General features: G+C 40.3%; 1 protein-coding gene across 9 annotated transcripts in view; it reads left to right on the top strand.

Annotated features, from left to right (window-relative positions):
- LOC134351648 (FYVE, RhoGEF and PH domain-containing protein 4-like) overlaps positions 1 to 14,072 on the top strand; it is a 274,569-nt gene extending 260,497 nt beyond the window's left edge. For all 9 annotated transcript variants that reach the window (XM_063058081.1, XM_063058084.1, XM_063058082.1 and 6 more), the window contains 3 exons: positions 172 to 321; positions 587 to 730; positions 9,804 to 14,072. In XM_063058081.1, coding sequence (XP_062914151.1) covers positions 172 to 321; positions 587 to 730; positions 9,804 to 10,037 — 528 coding nt within the window. In that variant the 3' untranslated portion in view covers positions 10,038 to 14,072. The remainder of the gene's footprint in view (positions 1 to 171; positions 322 to 586; positions 731 to 9,803) is intronic.
- Positions 14,073 to 25,043: the final 10,971 nt, after the last annotated feature.

The following is a 25,043-nucleotide window of genomic DNA, read 5'->3' as shown; positions in this document are numbered from 1 at the left end:
TATTAAGTCTTATCAGAAAGGCAATACCTCTGACAGTGACAGTTGTGCACTCCTGCAATACAGAACTGGAAATGTTAGTCTGGATTACGTGCCTAAGTATCTGAAGCCAGTGGAATTTTTAGCTGAGAATAACTCATTGAGGAGAGTAAAATGTGTCACTTCTTTTTCCAGGTTGTGTGTTGGAAGTGTTCTGATTATAAAGCAAACCTTGCCTATGACAGCAACAAACCCAACAAAGTATGTAAGGACTGTTATGTCATAATAACAGGACAAACTGACAGCGAAGAGAAAGATGATAAAAAAAGGAAAGGAATTCTTGAGGTATGAGCCATAGTTTTCCAAGTTTTTCCAGAAAGTGTGTGTGCATGTACGGTCAAATACTTGATCATACCATCTTGTGGTCAACCGCGTTCTATAATTATATTGCAACTATCTCATGTAATGTGGTAGGTAATACGAGAGGAAGAAAGGTTAATTGCATAACTGGTTTTAATTGTTTTGAGGTTTATAATTTGTCATATTTTTAATGAAAATGATCAGCCCCTTTTCTTTTTATTATATTTCCACAATAACTTCTGCCTTTCAGATTGACGCTGCTGAAGTCTCTGAAAACTGTATCATCTGCAACTTCCTTCAGTATCTGGAGAAACCTGCCAAACCATGGCAGAAAGTGTGGTGTGTGATTCCTAAGAATGAGGGATTGGTTCTGTACATGTATGGAGCACCCCAGGTATGAGTGTTACCTTAATCTATCAAACACTAGTTGTACTGGGGACAGATAAGAACACAGAACGTAGAAAATCTATAGCACAATACAGACCCTTCAGCCCACAATGCTGTGCTGAACATGTGCTTACTTTAGAAATTACTTCAGGTTACCCATAGCCCACTATTTTTCTAATCTCCTTGATAAAAACAAACTGAGATTCGTCATGAAAACCAGAGAGTGAGCAAATCTGTGTGTATATATATGCATGTTGCTAGCTTCTTTTAATACCCTTCTTAATATTGGTACTGAGGATTTTTTTTCTTAACACCTGTGAATAAGTCTCACCGTTCATAATTAGGTACTGTACCTATCCATACATGCACATACTTGAGCTCTGTTGGTTAAACTAATGACCTGACTCTCTGAAATCCGACTGTATACAAATTCTCCATGTACAAATTATGCATTTCTCAATATAGTAGTGATAATAAAATGTTTCATGGTGCTCATTAATAACTGGATAAAGTACACATTCCATTAGTTTAATTATGGGTAGTGTTAGGGTGAATAATGAAAGAATTATACCAAATCTATGTAGAGTGATATGATTGGATAGTGATAGAAAACGTAGAGATAGGTTTACCGACAGCTCTCAGGAACAAAACCCGAGTATAACTTGGAGGCTGCCTGTATATGCAGGAAAATTCCAAGGAAGCTGTAGTAAGTGTCACAGAAATTAGTGAAAATTGCAGTTAATTATTTTAAATTGATGTTTAATAGTTTTGTACTATTGATTCAATATATAGCTAGTTTGTTTCTAAATATTAGTTCTTAGTACATTTTTCCATCATGTGCTTGTATGTTTCACGAGCATTTCCTGGCTGTAGCTGTTAAAATCTTGACCAGATAATCTAATCAATCATCATGAAGTTTAAAGTCATGGCAATTTCAGTGTGGAGTAGCAATATATTAAAATAACTCTATTCGTGTAAGACTTCTTTACTTTTTCAGTTGATATATTCAGTTAATGAATTAATTTGATAAACTACCAGAAAGAAATTTGAGGTGAACAAGTTAATGCACTTGCGTAATGTACAAGTAATCTACTTTGTAGTAGCCCACAGTATTATTTCAAAGCTACTACTTCAGATTCTAAAATGGTTGGCCCAGTTTTCTGTTTGAAAGAATCCAGACGTTATGTTAGTTAGTAAAAGATCTGTAGGATATCCTCTTGATAGGAATTAATTCAATTTACCTTCTCTGCAGATATTCCTCTGAATTCAGTGCTAATGTAGAAATCACGAAGAATCAGGTGGACAAACTGAATGGGAAAAAGCCATTTTCCATTTAATGGAAAATTTCTTTCCATTAAAGTATTTGCTACCCAAAAGTTGTCCTGAAAGAAAATGCTGCAAATATTTGCCAGGTCAGGTAATGTCCGTGGATGGAGAGGGAGAGAACTGTGCTCCTTCTTCCCCACAAGTGCTGCTTGATGTGCTGAGTAATTTTTTTTTTAGCTATTTCAATTTTATGTCAGATTTCCAATACCTGTTACATTTTGTTTCTAAATTAATTCTTGTTCCTAATGTTGTTGCTCAGATTCTAGGATAAGCATAGGTAGCACAGATCTATGTCAAAAGTTTCTACAGTGGGAAAGTTGATCTGAAAGCTGATTATTAATTGGTTAAGCATTGGTAAGAGGCTTGATGCATTGGGTTTAATGGGTCAGGCTTAATAGAGTGAACAGAGGAGAATTCTACAGTCACTGTGATGAGTGATTAAAAGGAGCATTAATGCTTCTGTTCCGTGGTCAAGTTGGTATCTTTTGATTGCCTGTTGTTTGAGGGACACTAAGGATGGGTGGATGCAGTGACTCAGACAACCTGCAAATGCTGGAACAGAGTTATAAATGGGCGTTAGGCATTTATTTTTATGTGCAAAAATTCCTTTCTAAAGGAATTTCTTAGAAATTTCTTAAACATTACCAATGTGAGGTTCACCGTCTTCTAGGCTGAAAGCATGTGCCTGATTCCAACACAGTAGCTTTATTAGGCTGCCTAAGGCTTGACAAATGGTTTCATTTCCAGGTTATAAACTTAAATTAATGAACCTGAAATCAGCAAACAACGTCCTTTAGTGAATGTTCTTGAAGGTGCTTTTAGGACTCAGTGCCATAGTGTGAGAGCATAATCCATCTTAAAAGGAAAGAAAATGTCTAATTATTGTGTGGGAAAGGCAAATATGTGGTAACTGATAGATAATTTAATGACAGAACTTGTAAAGACCATAGATGATATCTTTCCATATTGCAAAATTCCATAGTAATATACTAATGTACAAAGTAGGACAAAATGGCCAAAAAATTGGAAAACATAAAGGAGAGGGAAATTAAGAAGGAAATGTTATCATAACCAGAAATGGTAGGTCCAGATAAAGAAAATGTAAATGTTTCAAAAAGGATGAAAGTTCACTTGGAATTAAATGGGAACACTGAACAGTAACAGTGACCAGTGAGCATAAAATGGGGAAATTATATGTTTACAACTGTCCAGTTGTATGAACTAATCAATGAACTGCCTAAATGGCACTGTTCTGTTAAAAATTTGGACTAGGCCATAGTATAATAGTTGGTATTAGAACACTGAGGGAACTCATTATCACCAGTGTTATTTAGGAAGGCATAACAATGACAGACAACAGTGAGGAGAAATACAGAGGATTTTTAACAGCCATGTTGTGCCATATGTAATCCTGAATACTTTAAACAGTCTGACATAATGGGAGTCTGGTGCACGACTTCTGAAGAACAGAAATTTTGACATGTAGTGGATTCCAGTTAACTGAGACACATCGGGACCAATATATCTTGGCCCAATTAAGCAACTGCCCTAATTAGCCAAAGTTTCATATAAATAGTTAAAAAGGTATATAAAAAAAGACAAACTAAATAGCAAATTATGTATTTAAATGAAATACAGAACAAATTAGAATACTACTGCAGTATTATAAAATAGTGTATTAGTTCTTAACACATATCAGTGGAGGAATTCATGTCACTTTCTTTTGATTGACTGTAAATGAGCAATATCAACGCAGGCACTTAGTGCAGATAATAAACTGCCTTCATGCTATCAATGTCAATCTTCATTTTCATTGTAACATTAAAGATAGTTAAAGTAGTGAAATCATTTCATTTTCGTTCCTGGTTGTCTCTGGTATCTCCAAGCCTGAATGCTTGAAACTGCAGTGAGCAAAACGGTTCTAAAATGTCCTACTGCATATTTCTCACCAACTATCATTGACAAAAATCGATGCTTTTTGAAGACAAACTCTTTCGTGTCTAAGTGAGAACAAATCTCTAGAAAGTAATTAAACTAGTTACAAATATAAAACAAAATAATTAATTGTATTAGTATTCACCCCCCTTTAATATGCCACCCCAAATCATGACTGGTGCAGCCAATTGGTTTTAGAAGTCACATAATTAGTTAAATAGAGATCTGTTTTTGGAGACTTGTGTGCAGACAGGGTGTCTCAATTGATTGTAGTAAAAATACACCTGTATCTGGAAGGTCTTGCTGCTGGTGAGTCAGTATCCTGGCAAAAACTACACTATGAAGACAAGAGAACACTCCAAGCAACTCTGCAAAAAGGTTATTGAAAAGCACAAGTCAGGAGATGGATACAAGAAAATGTCCAAGTCACTGAATGTCCCTCGGAGGACAGTTAAGTCAATCATCAAGAAATGAAAAGAATATGGCACAGCTGTAAATCTGCCTAGAGCGGCCCGTCCTCAAAAGCTGAGTGACCGTGCAAGAAGGGGACTAGCAAGGGAGGCCACTGAGAGACCTGTGACAAACCTGGAGGAGTCACAAGCTTCAGTGGCTGAGATGGGAGAGACTGCACATACAACTGTTGCCCAGGTGCTTCAGTAGTTGCAGCTTTATGGGAGAGTGGCAAAGAGAAAGCCAATGTTGAAAAAATAGTCGCAAGAAGTCTCAGCTAGTGATTGCCAGAAGGTATGTGGGAAACTCTAAAGTCAGCTGGAAGAAGGTTCTATGGTCCAATGAAACCAAAATTGAGCTTTTTTGACCATCAGACTAAATGCTATGAACATCATCAAAAACGCATGATCCCTACCGTGAAGCATGGTGGTGGCTGCATCATGCTGTGGGGATGCTTCACTGCAGCACAGTGGCGGCGCCAGAGATATTTTCTTGCTGGTGCTACGGAGGGGCTGAATGATTCAGTGATGGTGCTGAGGGATACACTGTATGGTAATATGTATTCGCAAGGCCAGACGCGTGGCGTTAAAAAGTCAGTTTCAAGCATTATGTGCCTACTATAAATGCCTCTGTTGATTCACAAGCAACAGAAATTGATAGATCTAATATAGAAGTGAACTGTTACAGTGTCAACAGCATTGGAGACAACCTGGGCTACATGGAGCATAAACATAAAAAACAAACAGAGCATCTGATCAACAGCGGACAATGTGAATCACGCACTAATCCTGCAATCAGCGTCAAATGCGTGCTTTTCAACTGAAAAACACAAAACAAACCCACTGCTATTTGCATTACAGAGATAGCAATGCCAAAAGATACACCGTTATTAAAGTCAAATAAGGCAAACAACAGATGCAAGGCTTTACCAGGAGTTGGACAAATCGTACTCTGACCATGCAATACCTCAATTAATTCGGCTATTGAACTTAAAACAAAAATCAACAGAATCACCACCTGGAAGTCTAAGCAAAACCAGTAGACTTAATAGCAGTAAATGTAATATTTTAGGATTTGCAGGAAACATAAGGACTATGGGGTATCCACCACAAAGTAATAATAATAATCAGCATTAGTCTTGGCCCAAATTTTTAAAAAATCAACTGCAGTCACCATTAATGTTTTCAGAGAAGCACAATCCGTCTGTTGTTGTGATTGGTGGCGAAAGCATCAATGATTTTCTGGATGTCAAGTGCTTTGGTCCTCTGGCTGTTTATGGCCAACAGAGCCAAGTTGCTGTTCCGAGCATCGCCGCTGCTATTCCTTAAGTAGTTTTTGACGCGTCTGAGGCAAGAGAAACTCCGTTCACATGAGGCAGATGTAACAGGCAGAGTCAGTGATATGCAGATTAGTTTGTATAAATCTATAAATGCATCGCGGTAGGGTCTCATTAGAGCTAGAAATTCCACTGTGTCGTTCACTGTCTGTCTTTGCTTTTGTTTTGTTTCGTTTCCAGCAGACGCCGAACCTGATGTAGCTCTGCAGTCAGGTTCACTTCAGTCACTCCATAGTATTGGGCCATTGGCCAAAGACAATTCATGTCTAGGAAGAACTTGCGTCTGGGACTCGATGCCGAGTCTCCAGTCAGAACACCCCCAGTCTCAATTGAGAACCGTCTTTTTATTTCAGTCAGAAGTCTGTCTATAACTGGATAGAAACAGTGGTTGCGAAGGTCATCAGAGGAGGTGACAGGTGTGCATTCAGTTTGGGCCTCAACAACAAAATCATGTAGGCGGCGGGGTGGCTGGGCCTGTCTCCTTTCATGTGGTCTGCTCTGTATACCGGCCTTGACGCACAGGTCCCTAGCTCTTGTCTGAATTTCACTCCATGATTCCTCTCCCCATTTTGCTGAGAGTGCATCGATAACAGACTGAGCCAAGTCTACAGCGGATGAAAGCTCCAAACTGGGAGATTGTAGCTGGTCTGACATGAACTTGATGACTCGGAATAAGTCCTCAAACAGAGTGAGAAGTAAAGCAAACTGCTCGTCGATCAGTCCATTTACAGCTCTGGCCTCCGTTTTCCTCCGTGCATTTGGTTGACCCATAATATCCTGTAGTGTAGCTAGAATGGCAGGGAGTGATTTCCTTATAGCCCACAAAGCTGTATACTGCCATGCCCAGTGTGTATCTGACAATTTCTTCAACTCCACGGGCTGTGCAGTTGATTCCAGTTCTGTTTCTTCATGAAAAGATCATGGGCAACAGAGTTTGAAAAGAAGTTGTAAAGCAGCTGCACAGTTTCAAAAAACTCACCCGCTTGTGGTACATTGCTCACAACATCCACTAAAACAAGGTTAAGTCTGTGAGCATGGCAGTGTATATATAATGCCTACGGGACCTCTTTCCTGAACCTCTCTTGTACCCCGTTATTGCACCTGGACAGCACTGCCGCCCTGTCATAACACTGACCTATACACACGTTCTTATCAATAACACACTGGGCGAGTGTCTGTTCAATGCTTTTAAGAAGCGACTCTGCGTCCAACCCTTCTGTTGGAGTGAAGTGCAAGAATTCTTCAAGCACTGTTTCATTATTCAAGTACCGCACAACCACTGATATTTGCTCCTTTTTCCTCAAGTCTTTACTTTCATCCACCATGATGGCAAAATATCCAGCCTGCTTGATTTCTGCACTTATTTGACGTCTGACCATATCTGCCATAATACCCATTAATTTCATTTTGGATATCGTGATGGGTGTTTTTTTGCATTTCCAGGATTGACCTCTATTTTTTTAGCTACACTCTTATCAAACTTCCCAATTACCCTGAGCAACTCAACAAAGTTTCCCCTATTGCCAGATCCATCATTCTCCCGATGTCCTCGCTGGGCAATGCCTTGGCACGCAGTATAGCATAGAAACTCAACCACTGCTCTCATATACTCACGATTTTCTTGGACAATCTTTGCATGTCCTTTATCAAGCATATTTCCCAATCTTGAACCGTCTTGTTTTCTTAATCTGAATTCGGTCCATGCCTCCATAGCAAACTTATGAGCTGCACTTACATGGTGGGTTTTGAAAGCTGTTGTAGCTTTCCGCCAGGTGCGGTAGCCGGTGACAGTAAAGGTAGACTCAGAATGGAACCCATGTCCTCCACACAGGAAATGCCTGCATGCGAAGCAGAATGTAGCACCTTTTGTGATTGAATATTCCAGCCAGGAGTACAGGTCAAACCAGCCACGAATACTCCTTTGCTGATTGCCAAACTGTTGCGAAGGGTACTTTTTCAATGCTGGCCAACGGGGTCCTTCCTCAGGCTGCTGGCTAACATCACCAACAGTATTTCCACTAGCACTAAGAGCAGCTTCATCCACATTCTCTTCTGAATCCCGCTCCATTTCTTGTTCCTCTATTTCGCCCTCACACTCCTTCGATGAACTGCTGTCGTCCTCATCCCCACTTACTTCTTTCTGCATGTCACTTTCAATTAAGACATGCTCAGGCTGAGACACCACTGATTCCTCTGGATGAGGTCGTTTTCTGACTAAAAATCGATCCATTTTTCACGCCAGCCAAAATAATGCACATGCCAGGCCCACACTCGCTTGTAAAAGCACAATGTGCACGTGTGACATCCGTTAGTCCTGCAAGACCATGGAGCTGTGCCTGGATGTATACTATCAATCCCTAGCGTGAGTGAGGGTGAGTGACATCACCACCTTAAGTGATCTTAGATCAGCTTAACTGATTTGAGGACAGCAACAGCAAGACATTGACAACGAACGAATAAGCAGAAGTGTAGAGTGGATCTGACAGACTTTATAACTTTTTTGCTGCGTGGGTGCAATGGTAATTGGGGGCACTGTTTCACTAGATCAACTGGAGAAGCAAGCTGTATTCAAAACTATACAGAGAAAGCAAAGCAGCTGCAGTTAATTTCTTGGTGGTGCTATGGTGGTGCTATTGCAATTTCTGCTGGGGCTATAGCCCCAGCTAGCACCACCTTAGCGCCGCCCCTGCTGCAGCAGGCCCTGGAAGGCTTGTGAAAGTCGAGGGTAAAATAAATGCAGCAAAGTACAGGGAAATCCTGAAGGAAAACCTGATGCAGTCAGCAAGAGAACTGCAATTTAGGAGAAGAATTTTTTTCTAGCAAAACAATGACTCTGAGCATAAAGCCAAAGCTACGCAGGAATGGCTTAAAAACAACAAAGTTAATGTCCTGGCGTGGTCAAGTTTGAGTCCAGACCTCAGTCGAATTAAGAATTTGTGGTTGGACTCGAAAAGGACTGTTCACTCATGATCCTCATGCAATCTGACAAAGCTTGAGCAGTTTTGTAAAGAAGAATGGGGAAAAATTGAAGTGTCCAGATGTGTAAAGCTGATAGAGACCTATCCACACAGACTCAAGGCTGTAATTGCTGGCAAAGGCGCATCTACTAAAGACTGACTTGAAGGGGGTGAATACTTATGCAATCAGTTATTTTGTGTTTTATATTTGTAATTAATTTAGATCGCTTTGTAGAGATCTGTTTTCACTTTGACATGAAAGACTTCTTGCTGTTGATCAGTGTCAAAAATGCCAAATTAAATCCACTGTGATTCAATGTTGCAAAACAATAAAGCACGAAAACTTCTGGGGGGGGGCGGGGTGAGTGAATATATTTTATTGGCACTGTACATGAGCTTTGATTTCTTCAACTTCCAGTGATATTTACCCCTTCCTTTCCCCTCATCTCTGTGCTCTTACCTTTACTCCTCATCTATCTGGCACCTCCACTGGTGCCCCTTCTCCGTCCCTTTTTCCCATGATCCACTCTCCCCTCCTGTCAGATTCCTTCTTTAGCCCTTTGCCTTCTCCAATTATCACCTCACAGTTTCTTACTTCATCCCCCCACCCGCTTTGCCCACCCACCTGTCTTCACCTATCTTGTTCTCCATCCCCTGCCCCGATCTCATTCTGGATTCCTCCCTCTAACTTTCCAGCTCTGGTGAATTGTCTCAGCCCGAAACATTGTCTGTTTATTCATTTCCGTAGATGCTGCTGGAAGTGCTGAGTTCCGCCAGCATTTTGTCTCTGTTTCTCTGGATTTCCAGCGTTTGCAGAATCTTTTGTGTTAGTGTTTATACACTGCAAAGTTTGTATTTATCACGATTCTATAGCAAACCTTAAGCATAGTTCCAGGAAAAATAATACAGGTAAGCCTTCAATATTTGAGAAGGGACTTAGGTTACCAGTTTCAATAAGCATAATTATTTCCCAAAATTTATCTCTATGGATCAATGATGTTTGTGCAAAAGTTTTTAATCAACCCAAGTTTTAAATTATGATTTTAATTACTTTATATTCCTCTTTAATTTTCTAGGATGTGAAGGCACTAGCCACAATTCCTCTTCTTGGCTACACGATAGAAGAAAATCCACGAGGTGTTGATGGGTCTCATGTATTCAGGCTGAAACAGTCCAGGTTCATCCATACTTTTGCTGCAGACTCTGATGATCAGAAACAAAAATGGCTAAAAGTAATCAGCATGGCTGTAAAAGGGGAAACGCCTGCTGACGATGATGACTTCAGTAGCGATGAGGCCTCTACCTCTTGACTCAGGATTCAGTCTGAGGCGGGTAAAATACCAACAGCTGATGCAGAAAATCCAAAGCCACTTAAAGGATGATTTCTAAAGCATGTGTAGTGTTTTACGTGGGGGAAAAATTTAAATCTTCTTCAAATGAAATGTCTGTATACACTGTTTCTTGCTCTTTCATCCCTGAATAATCCAACAGGAATCAACATCTACATTTGTTCAGTCACTTTTGTGATTATTCTCACCAGGTCTCTTGAATGTCTAGATTATCCACAAACACAGTCCAGCATGAACTTATAGCATTTAAGAAAACACTGGACAATTAAATAAGCTCTAACTTATGGTGATGTCATACTTTCTGTCTTTTTGGCTGCTTTTTATTCAAGCAGTAAATTTAATGTGGTGCACACAATGCATCTGCAGAATGGGAACTTATGAACTGAGACATTGTGATCCAGAGCTCAAATATCCAGATTGCTTTCTCTACAAAAGAACGAACCTAAGTTTTTTTTTGTTTGTTTAAGATCTTTAATTTCTGTATTTGAAATTGATTTGTCTGATGTGCTTGTGTGTTGAGCAGTGGCAAAGAAATGATATTGTATTATTGTATTTATTAAAGTGGCCGTATCTTTTTATTGCCTCACCTCTGTAGCAGGTGCAGGCTAACTTGGGGTACCAGAGGTACATGTGCATATAAAGTGGTTAGTGATTAAGCTTCCTAAACTAATCAAAGTATCCTACAACCATTAAACAGTGATAATTTTGCTGCACTACAAATGATAGAATTCAGCATTGATGAAAGAGTACAGGTTAATCTCTTAACTTGTAAGAGATTTTGGTGGGGACTCAGTGCCCTTGACTGAGCCACCTCAACCAGAGATGAAATTGACAATCAAAAAAGGCAGGAATGTCCTAATCTTTATAATTGTGTTCAGCAGTCCTATTACCTTTGTCCTGGGGGGAGATTATTCTGTCATTCTCTCAGACTATAAACAATATTTGATGACAGAAGAGGGTTACACCATAAATTGAGAGGAAAGAAAATAATCTATAAAAATCAGCAAGGAAATAAATATGAAATAAATTCATATTGGGCACCAAAATATATATATTTAACAAGATATACACTTTAACCTGGACCAATTAGAGTCAACGGCTCAATAACACACTAAGAGTCAGATATTAGCATTGAATATAATCTAAATAAGTCTAACAAAATAATTTAAACTCATTACTGCCTTTAAGTCCTGTTATCTTGTGTGTAAATATGTACAGTATATGGAAAAAACAAGTCATTCTCCTAGCTTGCAAATATTTCTGTAGAATGATGAGATCAATTTGATTTAAATATTCTGATGCAAAGTAATAATGGCCTCTCACAGAATGTGATTGGAAAAAATGAGCAGCTGAAGAGAAAAGATAAATTGCTGATTTTAATTACTTTACAGTGTGAATCTATTTATCTTGACTGTTTAACAGAGTTTGCTACCTATTCATCATTAAGTATAACATGTGTCAATGTTTGTCCTGCTTCAGATCATTGGAAAAATTGACTCCTGCAATCCAATCCACTGATCAGAGAAACCTTGTCAAGTACAAGCACCAGTTTTGCAAGCATTGTCATTGCTCACATTTGAAAGTGATCTGAAACAGGAACAGTCTTAATTTTAATTCAAATGAACTGTAACATTTGAAAAATTTTTATGTGTCTGAATATTAAAGGTTCTATTCATTTGTACATGAAAAAATGAAAACCAAACAAGATACTACTATTAATCTTTTTAATAGTATTTGACACCATTCAATGGTATCTTATAGGCAGGTATAATGCATTAAAGGTAACATGCAAAATATTTTTTATAAATGAGTTAGATTTTTGCTACACATACCACAAGGCAAAAATCTGTCCCTAAGTCATGTCAAAGAAAAGCTTAGGAATATGTTATTCTGTTGATAATGATTCATTCAAAAAAAATAACCTACCATTATCCTAAAAGTATTGATAAGTTTTATATGTCTCCTCTTTATTCACATTCTCTCCCCAATCCTACAGAACACCACCTGCTTTCAGCTTCCTCCAAGATCCTCTGGCAACTATTCATATCTAGTACCACGTCAGGCGCACAGAACCTTCCTTGTATCTTTTCAATGCACTTTTCAATTCATCATCAGCTATGACAATATTTGAGCAAGATTAAAGTGGTTCAAGAGAGGTTTGAAACAAAGTTTCTTAAAGTGTAAATGCATTTTCTGGTAAAAGAAGCAGATGGTATTTATGATAAGTTTGTGATGGAGTAGGTTTCTCCTGAAGATTCTCACCCCTAAGAAAAAAAATATTTTCTGGTATTACAGAAGATTATCATGTAATAATTGTTGTTAGTCAGATAGAAAACCAGATAGTATTAAGTCCCAGGGAAATTCATTGAGTTGTGGGTTTTATACACTTGGTTTAAGAAAATTGATTAATTTCATTAGTAAATGGAGCACTTCAGAATTCATTTACTTGATAGCTTACAAGACCATAAGATATAGGAGCAGAATTAGGTCATTTGGCTCATCGAGTTTGCTCCATCATTTCATCACGACTGATCCATTTCCCTCTTAGACCCAATCTCCTGCCTATGTTTTCCACTAATTCAAACATAGATAAGGATTTAAAGGAAGTATATGTGTCATTTTACCTTTTATTTCTACTTTATCAATTCTGAGAATGAGTGCTATGGATCTTTAATTCCATTTAGTCCACGTTGCAGAAGCTGACTCTAAACAGTGTTTGCACATTGGAAGTCTTGTTTTTGCATGTTTGTTTTAAATATTGCTCTGCATTCGCTGTAGTCACCCAGTTTCAAATTTGATTAATTTGTATTAGTACTTCAACATGTTAGCACACACAGACAATATTGTTTGTATCCTAATTCCCAGTATAGTTTAAATTGAAAATGATTGCAGTGTTTTATAATATTGATTGGCTGGCATGAGAATTCATGTATATATAGTCTTTGTTTGTAAACCTCCAATCAGTACAGTATTAAAACTGAATCAATAGAGGTATTCTATATTATAGAATTATTTTCAAGTTTCAATCCTTAAAAGTCCTTTTCATCACCTTTTTAAAGTTTCTTATCGTAGCCAGGTCGCCTGATCTGATGGGTCACCATCTTAATCAGGTGCAAGTTAGTTTCTCCGTAGTCATGTTTCTCTCTGCTGTTTTAAAAGGAATGCCTCAACAATGATCAAACACACCTCGGTCAACTCATTCAGTTTGAGTAATGGTTTAAACTGGTTATCTCAATCTTCGGATTCACATGCCTAATGAGTCTGAAAAGATTTTGAGGTGAGCTGAAAAATAGTTTATTTTTGTACACAAGCTATTTGAAGGACATATGCATCCTCAGTAATGACACCACTGGCCTGAAATTGAATCCATCAGTGCCTGATGATCATGCACAAAATACAATTCATTCTGGCTTCTATCACACTGAATTTGAAACTGACCTAAGCATTTATAAGGGCAGTTTACTGGAGAGCGTCCAACATCTTTCCAGTGTTATTCATGAACATAAGTTGCACATTGTGCACTATCTTCCTTATCAATGTAAATTGGAACTCTGGGGTTCAACCTGTGACCTTTGCTGAGAAAAATTGAAGCAGATGGGCTGAGTACTGCAATGATATGTCACAAACAATTTCATTCATGTGTCACTATCTTGCACACATCTGCCAGCCTCAGTTTTCAAAACTTGGGGTATTTGAAACTTGATCAATGGTGGTTCCATCACTGGAGTCTGTGATGATACTATAAAACTTCTATACAACTATAAGTACACAACATAACCGCACCACTAGTCCCTTTGTTTTCCCTCTCCTTTTATGCAACTAATCTCCAGCTACTATGTGGAGAGCTCAGCCCAGTGATCAGTCAGAGGTCCAACTGGGAATTAGCATCATGTTTAGCATGTTCAACACACCAAAGAGGGTGACGTCCAATTTCTAGGCATAGATGTGGAATATTTCTGTTATAGTGCTGTTTGCAATAAACTCAAACTGAATGCCAAACATTAAATTGATTTCAACCTGTCCTGCTGAGTGATTCTAAAAAGGAAACAAAAATGTTCGAGATTGTTCAATGCTCATGGAATTAGTTGAAATTTTATTTTTACATGGACCAAGCATTTGTTGAAAATATGAGCAATATCTACACTGATAAAATTTAAAAGCTAAAACTCTACATCAACTTGAAGGATGTGAATGGTGTCCAGTTAACAAACTAAGTTTTGCATTCAAAAACATTACAAGAAGTGTTTTAACTATTTTGAAAATTAATGCTTCAGTTCTCAAAACAATATCTGCTGTTCACACACACCTCCCAACAATGGCATGTACATATCAGATAAATAAATTTATAAGACCATAAGACATAGGAGCAGAAGTATGCCATTCGGCCCATCGAGTCTGCTCTGCCATGGCTGATTTATTATCCCTCTCAACCCCCATTCTCTTGCTTTCTCCCTGTAAATTATAATGCTCTGATTAATCGAGAACCTATCAACATTCACCTTAACTTGGCATGCACAGCTATCTGTGGCAATGAATTCCACCAATTCACCACCCACTGGCTAAAGAAAATCTTCCTCATCTCTGTTCTAAATGGGTGTCCCTCAACTCTGAGGCTGTGCCTTCTTTTGCTAGACTATCCCACTATACGAAATATCCTTTCCACATCCACTCTATCTAGGCCTTGGAATATTCGATAGGTTTCAATATGATCCCCCCCACATTCAAACTCGAGTACAGGCCCAGAGACATCAAATGCTCCATATATGTTAACCCTTTCATTCCTAGGATCATTCTCATGAATCTCTCTGGACTCTCTCCAATGCTAGCATATCCTTTCGTAGAAAAGGAGCCCAAAACTGCTCACAATACTACAAGTGTGGTCTGACCAATGTGTTATAAAGCCTCAGCTCTGGATCTTTGTTTTTGTATTTTAGTCCTCGAAATGAATGCTAAGATTGCAGTCGCCTTCCTTACCACCGATTCACCCATGAATGAACCTGTAAGGAACCCTCTACAATGATTCCCAAGACCCTCTGCACCTCTGATTTTTGAATTTAGAAGAAGTCCACATACCACACTTTTATTCCTTCTGCCGAAGTGCATGACCATGCAATTCCCTACAATATATTCAATCTCCCACTCTTTGACCATTCCCACTTTCTGTCTGTCTGTCTTTCTGCAGACATCCAGCTTCCTCAACACTATCTGCTCCTCTGTCAAGGCCTTTCACTATTCAATGTTTCAATGAGGTCACCACTCATTCTTCTGAATTCTATTGAATACTGGCCCAGAGCCATCAAATGCTTTTCTGATGACAAGCCATTCAATCCTGGAATCATTTTCATAAACCCTCTCCAGTTTCAGCACATCCTTTCTAAGGGGCCCAAACCTGCTCACAGTACTCCAAGAGAGGCCTCACCAGTGCTTTATAAAGTTTCAACATTACATCCTTGCTTTTATATTTTAGTCCTCTTGAAATGAATGGCTAACTTTGCATTTGCCTTCCTCATCGCAGGCTCAATTTGTAAATTAACCTTTAAAGAATCCTGCACAAGGACTCTCGAGTCCATTTGCACCTCCTTTTTTTTGTATTTTCTCTCCATTTAGCAAATAGTCAACCCTTTCATTTCTTCTACCAAAGTGCATGACCATACACTTCCCAACACTGTATTCCATCTGCCATTTCTCCTAAACTAAGCCCTTCTGTAGCCCCTCTACTTCCTCAAAACTACCTGCCTCTCCTATCTTCACAACATCTACAAACTTTGCAACAAAGCCATCAATTCCATCATCAAAATCATTAACATATAAGATGAAAAGAATCGATGGGATATATCTTTCCCATGACTTCCAAATTTTCCCTCAAAGCATCAGCCATTGCTGTACTGCCATCATCCCTACTAATGACCCCTTTCAATCAACTTTGGCCAGCTCCTCTCTGTCATGCCTCTGTAATTACCTTTGCTCCAATGTGATACTGATACGTCTGACTTTATTTTCTTCCTCTCAAACTGCAGGGTGAATTCTATCATATTATGATCACTGTCTCCTAAGTGTTCTATTACTTTGAGCTCCCTAATCAAATCTAGATCATTACATAACACCAAATCTAGAATTGCCGTTCCACTAGTGAGCTGAACCACAAGCTGCTCTAAAAAACCATTTTGTAGGCATATAACAAATTCCCTCTCTTGGGATCCAGCACCAACCTAATTTTCCCAATCTACCTGCATATTGAAATCCCCACATGATTATCACAACATTGCCCTTTTTGCATGCTTTTTCTATCTCTGTTGAAATTTATAGCCCGCCATTCAGAGACCTGTATATACCTCCCATCAGGGTCTTTTTACCCTTGCAGTTTCTTAACGCTACCCACAAGGTTTCTACATCTTCCAATCCCATGTCACCTCTTTCTAAGTATATTATTTTTTACTAATAGAGCAACCCCACTCCCTCTGCCCACCAGTTTGTCCTTGTATGTGTATCCTTGGATGTTGATCTCCAAACTATGATCTTCTTTCAGCTATGACTCAGAGATGCCTATAACGTCATACCTACCAATCTCTAACTGCGCAAGAAGACTACCGACCTTATTTTGTATACTGCGTGCATTCGAATATAACACCTTCAGTGCTGTATTCATCACCCTTTCTGATCATCTGGCTCTGTGACTCAGAAGGGAGGTGGGGAAGGGGGAAGAAGTGGCACGCTGTGGTGATAGGGGAATGGACAGGAGGTTCTGTGGGCGAGAACGAGATTCCAGATGATATGTTGCCTCCCAGGTACCAGAGCACGGGACATCTCGGATTGAGTCTTCAGCATTCTTAATTGGGAGGGCAGACAGCCAGAGGTCATGTTCCATGTAAGTACCAATGACATGGGTAGGATGAGTGAAGATTTTCTGAATAGGGAGTTCAGAGAGTCATGTACCAAGTTAAAGGATAGGACATCCAAGTTTGTGATCTCACAATTGTTACCTGTGCCAGGTGCTGGTGAGGCCAGAACTAGGACTATTATACAATTTATTAAGTGGCTAAGGAGTTGGTTCAGGAGGGAGGGCATAAGAGTTTTTGATCATTGGGCTCTCTTCAAAGGAAGGTGAGACCCGTACAGAAAGCATAGCTTGCACCTGAACTGCAGGGCGAATAACATACTACTGGAAGGTTTGTTAATGCTGCACTGAGGGGTTTAATCTAGAGTTGCAGGGGAGTGGGAAGCTGAGTGCCAAAACAGTTAGTGGAGAGGTTGTGGAGGCAGATGTTGGTAAGACATCAACAAAGTCAGGAATCAAATGTTGAGCACAGTGTGACTAATGTCCTGAGCTACATATATTTCAACGCAAGAAGTATCATTGGAAGGGCAGATGAGCTCAGGGCATGGATCAACATCTGGGACGTTGCAGCCATTAGTGAGACTTGGCTGCAGGAGGGGTAGGACTGGCAGCTCAGTATTCTGGGTTTCTGCTGTTTTAGACATGACAGAGCAGGGGGGATCAGAGGATGAGGGGTGGAGTTACTAGTTGGAAAACATTGCAGCAGTTTTCTGTCAGGATAGACTGGAGAATTTGACGAGTGAGACATTTTGGGTGGAGCTGAGAAATAAGAAAGGTATGACCATGTTAATGGGGCTATATTACAGACCACCCAACGGTCCTGGGAATCTAGAGGAACATGAGATTGCTCGCTATTGCAAGAAACATAAGGTTGTTCTTGTAGGTAATTTTAACTTTCCACATGTTGACTGGGATTCCCAAACTGTAAAAGGGCTAGATGTTAAATGTGTTCAGGAAAGTTTCCTTCATCAGTGCGTAGAAGTCCCAATGAGAGAGCGTGCAATACTGTATCTGCTATTAGGGAATGGGTCAGGGCAGGGGACAGAAGTTTGTTAGGGAACACTTTACATCCAGTGACCACAATGCCATTAGTTTCAAGTAAATATGCAAAAAGAAATGTCTGATCTAGGGGTTGAGATTCTAAATTGGAGAAAGGCCAATTCTGATGGTATCAGAAATGATCAGCCGAGTATGGATTGGGACAGGCTGTTTTCTGGCAAAGGTGTACCTGGTAAGTGGGAGGCCTTCAAAAACGAAATTTTGAGAGTACAAAACTTGTATGTGACTGTCGGAATAAAAGGTAAAGATAACAAGTGTAGAGAACCTTGGTTTTCAAGAGATATTGAGGCCCTGGTTAATGGGGAAAAGAAAGCTGCATAGCGGGTATAGGGAAGTAGGAACAAATGAGGTGCTTATGGAGTACAAGAAATGCAAGAGAACACTGAAGAAAGAAACCAGGAAGGCTAAAAGAAGGCATGAAATTGCTTTAGCAGACAATGTGAAGGAGAATCCCAAGGGATTTTACAGCTACGTTCAGAGCAAAAGGATTGTAAGGGACAAAATTGGTCCTCTGGAAGACCAGAATGGTAATTCAGGAGACAGACAGAGTCTATACAAGTGAGGCAAAGCGGCATCAACTTCACGGACCCTTTACAGATTACAGAGGAGGAGGTGTTTGCTACCCTGAGGCATATCAGGGTGGATAAATCCCCAGGGCCTGACAAGGTGTTTGCTCAGACCCTACAAGTGCAGAAATTGCCAGGTCTCTAGCAGAGATATTTAAAACATTCTTAGTGACAGGAGAGATACCAGAGGATTGGAGAATAGCCAATGTTGTTCTGCAGCTTAAAAAGGACCAAAACAGAAACCAGGAAATTATAGGCCTGTGATTCTTACATCAGTTATGGGAAAGCTATTGGAAGGTATTCTAAGGGACGGGATATATAAGTATTTGGATAGACATGGACTGATTATCATCCAGTAGCACTCACATCTACAGTGATGAAACACTTTGAGAGGTTGGTCATGGCTAGACTGAACTCCTGCCTCGGCAAGGACCTGGACCCACTGCAATTTGCCTATTGCCACAATAGGTCTACGACAGATGCAATCTCAGTGGATTTTCATACAGCCTTAGACCACCTGAACAATACAAACACCTACGTCAGGATGCTGTTCATTGACTATAGCTCAGCATATAACACCATCATTCCCACAATCCTGATCGATAAGCTACTGAACCTGAGCCTCTACCTCCCTCTTCCTAACCGGAGACCACAATCTGTGCAGATTGGTGATAATATCTCCTCCTCACTGACAATCAACACTGGTGCACCTCAGGGGTGTATGCTTAGCCCACTGCTCTACTCTCTCTATGCCCATGACTGTGTGATAGGCATAGCTCAGACACCACCTATAAATTTGCTGATGATACAACCATTGTTGATAGAATCTCATGGTGACAAGAGGGTGTACAGGAGGGAGATACGCCAACTAGTTGAGTGATGTCGCAGCAACAACCTTGTGCTCAACGTCAGTAAGACGAAAGAGCTGATTGTGGACTTCAGATAGGGTAAGATGAAGGAACACACACCAATCCTCATAGAGGGATCAAAAGTGGAGAGAGTGAGCAGTTTCAAGTTCCTGAGTATCAAGATCTCTGAGGATCTAACCTGGTCCCAACATATTGATGCATCCATATAAAGGCAAGACAGTGGCTATATTTCATTAACAGTTTGAGGAGATTTGGTTTGTCACCTAAAACACTCAAAAACTTCTATAGATGTAAGTTGGAGAGCATTCTGACAAGCTGGTATTGGGGGGGGGGGTTGCTACTGCACAGGACTGAAAGAAGCCACAGAATTAGTCAGCTCCATCGTCGGTACTAGCCTCCATAGTATTCAAGACATCTTCAAGTAGCAGTACCTCAGAAAGACGTCCATTATTAAGGACCCCATCACCCAGGGTATGCCCTCTTCTCCTTGATACTGTTAGGAAGGAGGTACAGAAGTCTGAAGGCACACACTCAGCGATTCAGGAACGGCTTCTTCTCCTCTGCCATCTGATTCCTAAATGGATATTGAACCTATGAACACTACCTCACTTTCTTAAAATATATATTATAGAAACCACAGAAACTACAGCACAGAAACAGGCCTTTTGGCCCTTCTTGGCTGTGCCGAACCATTTTCTGCCTAGTCCCACTGACCTGCACACGGACCAAATCCCTCCATACACCTCCCATCCATGTATCTGTCCAATTTATTCTTAAATGTTAAAAAAGAACCTGCATTTACCACCTCATCTGGCAGCTCATTCCATACTCCCACCACTCTCTGAGTGAAGAAGCCCCCCCTAATGTTCCCTTTAAACTTTTCCCCCCTCACCCTTAACCCATGTCCTCTGGTTTTTTTCTCCCCTTGCCTCAGTGGAAAAAGCCTGCTTGCATTCACTCTATCTATACCCATCATAATTTTATATACCTCTATCAAATCTCCCCTCATTCTTCTACGCTCCAGGGAATAAAGTCCTAACCTATTCAACCTTTCTCTGTAACTGAGTTTCTCAAGTCCCGGCAACATCCTTGTAAACCTTCCCTGCACTCTTTCAACCTTATTTATATCTTTCCTGTAATTTGGTGACCAAAACTGAACACAATACTCCAGAGTCAGCCTCACCAAGGCCTTATACAACCTCATCATAACATTCCAGCTCTTATACTCAATACTTTGATTAATAAAGGCCAATGTACCAAAAGCTCTCTTTACGACCCTATCTACCTGTGACACCACTTTTAGGGAATTTTGTATCTGTATTCCCAGATCCCTCTGTTCTACTGCACTCCTCAGTGCCTTACCATTAACCCTGTATGTTCTACGTTGGTTTGTCCTTCCAATGTGCAATACCTCACACTTGTCTGTATTAAACGCCATCTGCCATTTTTCAGCCCATTTTTCCAGCTGGTCCAAGTCCCTCTGCAGGCTCTGAAAATCTTCCTCACTGTCTACTACACCTCCAATCTTTGTATCATCAGCAAATTTGCTGATCCAATTTACCACATTATCATCCAGATCATTGGTATAGATGACAAATAACAATGGACCCAGCACTGATCCCTGTGGCACACCACTAGTCACAGGCCTCCACTCAGAGAAGCAATTTTCTACCACCACTCTTTGGCTTCTACCATTGAGCCAATGTCTAATCCAATTTACCACCTCTCCATGTATACCTAGCGACTGAATTTTCCTAACTAACCTCCCATGCGGAACTTTGTCAAAGGCCTTACTGAAATCCATGTAGACAATATCCACTGCCTTCCCTTCATCCACTTTCCTGGTAACCTCCTCGAAAAACTCCAATAGATTGGTCAAACATGACCTACCACGCACAAAGCCATGTTGACTCTCCCTAATAAGTCCCTGTCTATCCAAATGCTTGTAGATTCTGTCTCTTAGTACTCCCTCCAATAACTTACCTACTACTGACGTTAAACTCACCGGCCTATAATTTCCCAGATTACTTTTCGATCCTTTTTTAAACAACGGAACAACATGAGCCACTCTCCAATCCTCCGGCACCTCACCCGTAGACAGCGACATTTTAAATATTTCTGCCAGGGCCCCCGCAATTTCAACACTAGTCTCCTTCAAGGTCCGAGGGAACACTCTGTCAGGTCCCGGGGATTTATCCACTTTAATTTTCCTCAAGACAGCAAGCACCTCCTCCTTTTCATTCTGTACAGTTTCCATGATCTCACTACTTGATTCCCTCAATTCCATAGACTTCATGCCAGTTTCCTTAGTAAATACAGACGCAAAAAACCTATTTAAGATCTCCCCCATTTCCTTTGGTTCCGCAAAAAGCCGACCTCTCTGATCTTCAAGAGGACCAATTTTATCCCTTACAATCCTTTTGCTCTTAATATACCTGTAAAAGCTCTTTGGATTATCCTTCACTTTGACTGCCAAGGCAACCTTATGTCTTCTTTTAGCCCTCCTGATTACTTTCTTAAGTATTTTCTTGCACTTCTTATACTCCTCAAGCACCTGATTTACTCCCTGTTTCCTATACATTACATACAACTCCCTCTTCTTCTTTATCAGAGTTGCAATATCCCTTGAGAACCAAGTTTCCTTATTCCTATTCAATTTGCCTTTCTGTTTTTGCACTAGTTTTATTCAAGGGATATATATACACAAAATACACCCTCATGTATTGCATTAAACTGCTGCTGCTGCAAAGTTAACAAATTTCACGACATGCCGGTGATAATAAACCTGATTCTGACTAAGGTTAGCCAGCATAGCTTCGTGCCTGATAGGTCATGTCTAACCAATCTTATAGAGTTTATTGGGGAAGGTACCAGGAAAATGGGGAAGGCAGGTCAAGGATGTTGTCTACATAGACTTCAGTAAGGCATTTGACAAGGTCCCACATGGGAGGCTGATCAAGAAGTTTCAGTTGCTCAGCACTGAGGATGAGGTAGTAAATTGGATTAGATGTTGGCTTTGTGGGAGAAGGCAGAGAGTGGTAGTAGAGGGTTGTCTCTCTAACTGGAGCACTGGAAGATCAGTGCTGCATCTTTTGTTGTTTGTCATCTATATCAACGATCTGGATGATTACATGGTTAACTGGATCAGCAAATTTGTGAACAACACCAAGACTGGAGTGCAGTGGGCAGTGAGAAGAGACATCATGGCTTGCAGAGGGATCTGCATCATCTGGAAAAAATGGGCTGAAAAATGACAGACGGAATTGAATGCAAACAGGTGTGAAGTTTTGCACTTCTGTAGGACTAACCAGAATAGGTCTTACACAGTGAACGGTAGGGCACTGAGGAGTGTGGTAGAACAAATGGATCTGGGAATACAGGTACATAATTAGTTGAAATTAGCATCACAGGTAGATAGGGTGGTAAAGAAAACTTTTGGCACATTGACCTTCATAGATCAATGTACTGGGTACAGAAGATAGGATGTTATGTTGAAGTATAAGGCATCGGTGAGGTCTAATTTGGAGTATTGTGTGCAGTTTTGGTCACCTACCTACAGGAAAGATGTAAACAATGTTGAAAGAGTAGAGAGAAAATTTACAAGGATGTTGCCAGGTCAGGAGGACCTGAGTTATATGGAAACGTTGAATAGGTTAGGACTTTATTCCTTGAAAGGTAGAAGATCGAGAGGAGATATGATAGAGATATACAAAATTATGAAGGGTATAGATAGGGTAAATGCAAGCAGGCTTTTTCCACTGAGGTTGGGTGGGACTGCAACCAGCAGTCATGGCTTAAGGGTGAAAGGTGAGAAGTTTAAGGGGAACGTGAGGGGAAACTTCTTCACTCAGAGGGTAGTGAGACTGTGGAATGAGCTGCCAGCACAAGTGTCCATGCAAGCTTGATTTGATTCATCTGCCAAATCATCCTATTCTTACCCTCACTGGCATGTGGCACAGGCAGCAATCCAGAGATTACTACCCTGGATGTCCTGCTTTTCAGCTTTCCACCCAATTCCCTTTCTTCAGGACCTCCTCCTTTTTTGTAGCTATGTACCACGACTTCCGGCAGTTCACCCTTCCTCTTTAGAATGCCATGAACCCGATCCAAGATATTCCCTGACCCTGACACCTGGGAAGCAACATACCACCTGAGTGTCTCTTTCAAATCCACAGTATCTTCTTTCTGTTCCTCTAATTATGAAATCTCCTATCACAACTGCACTCCCTTTCTCCCCTCCTTTCTTCAGAGCCACAGAGCCAGACTCAGTGCCAGAAACCTGGTCACTGCAGCTTCCCCAAGTAGGTTGTTCCCCCTCCTCCAACAGTATCCAAAGTGGTATACTTATTGGGATATACTTTATTTGGAGTTTGAAGAGATTTTGGCATGTCAACAGATACACTCAGAAACTTCTATAGATGTACCATGGAGAGCATTCTGACAGGCTGCATCACTGTCCGGTATGGGGGGCGGCGGGGGGTGGGGTGCGGCTACTGCACAGGACCGAAAGAAGCTGCAGAGGGTTTTAAATTCAGTCAGCTCCATCTTGGATACGAGCCTACAAAGTACCCAGGACAACTTCAGGGAGCGGTTTTTCAGAAAGGCAGCACCCATTATTAAGGACCTCCAGCACCCAGGGCATGCCCTTTTCTCACTGTTAGCATCAGGTAGGAGGTACAGTAGCCTGAAGGCACACACTCAGTGATTCAGGAACAGCTTCTTCCCCTCTGCCATCCAATTCCAAAATGGACATTGAATCTTTGGACACTACCTCACTTTTTTTTAATATACAGTATTTCTGTTTTTGCACTTTTTAAAAAATCTATTCTATATATTTAATTGATTTACTTATTTATTATTATTGTTATTATTTTATTTTTTTTCTCTCTGCTAGATTATGTATTGCATTGAACTGCTCCCGCTAAGTTAACAAATTTCATGTCACATGCCGGTGATAATAAACCTGATTCTGATTCTGATAATTATTGTTGAGGGGATCGGCCACAGGGGCGCTCTGCACTGGCTGCCTGTTCCCTTTCCCACTCCTGTCGTCAAATCTTGCAATTTGGGAGTGACCACCCCCTTGTTGTTCCTATCTACCACCTCCTCATTTTCCCGCACAAGTCAATGGTCAACCGGATGCAGCTCCGGTTCTATAATATGGGCTCTAAGGACTGCATTAGTTAACATTAATCCGTATTCAGGCTCCTGTCAGTTCAGATCCCTCGCCCAGACGACACTTCACTCTTCGATTCTTTCTTAAGATACAGAGCCAGCAATCTACTGCAAAGCAACCTTTCACACCTCTCCACAAAAAGAGTTGTGTAATGTTCACCTGAAAATTCCAGATTGCTGTTTAAAAGTAGGATAATAAATGGTAAAATTAAGTGACAACCATTGAAATACACAACAGGCAGGTTTTCTATTTGTTGCTTTCTGAATGGCAAGAGTTTTTTGGACTTTTTTAGGCTTTTTTTTAGACAAAAGATTAATGGCTTGTGGGTTGTGCATCTTCACATAGATAAAAAGTATTTTTGCAAAGGTTCCAAATTAATTTTGAGATATAATAACTTCTGGTGGGTTATAAAAGGCAAATAAAAACTGAAGTTAATGGAAACCCAACAAAGGTGCACTCAAC

The sequence above is a fragment of the Mobula hypostoma genome, chromosome 9 (genome assembly GCF_963921235.1).
Source record: "Mobula hypostoma chromosome 9, sMobHyp1.1, whole genome shotgun sequence".
Classification (NCBI taxonomy): Eukaryota; Metazoa; Chordata; class Chondrichthyes; order Myliobatiformes; family Myliobatidae; genus Mobula; species Mobula hypostoma.
Note: the sequence above shows the minus strand (reverse complement) of the source record. Positions and strands in the feature narration are given on the sequence as shown.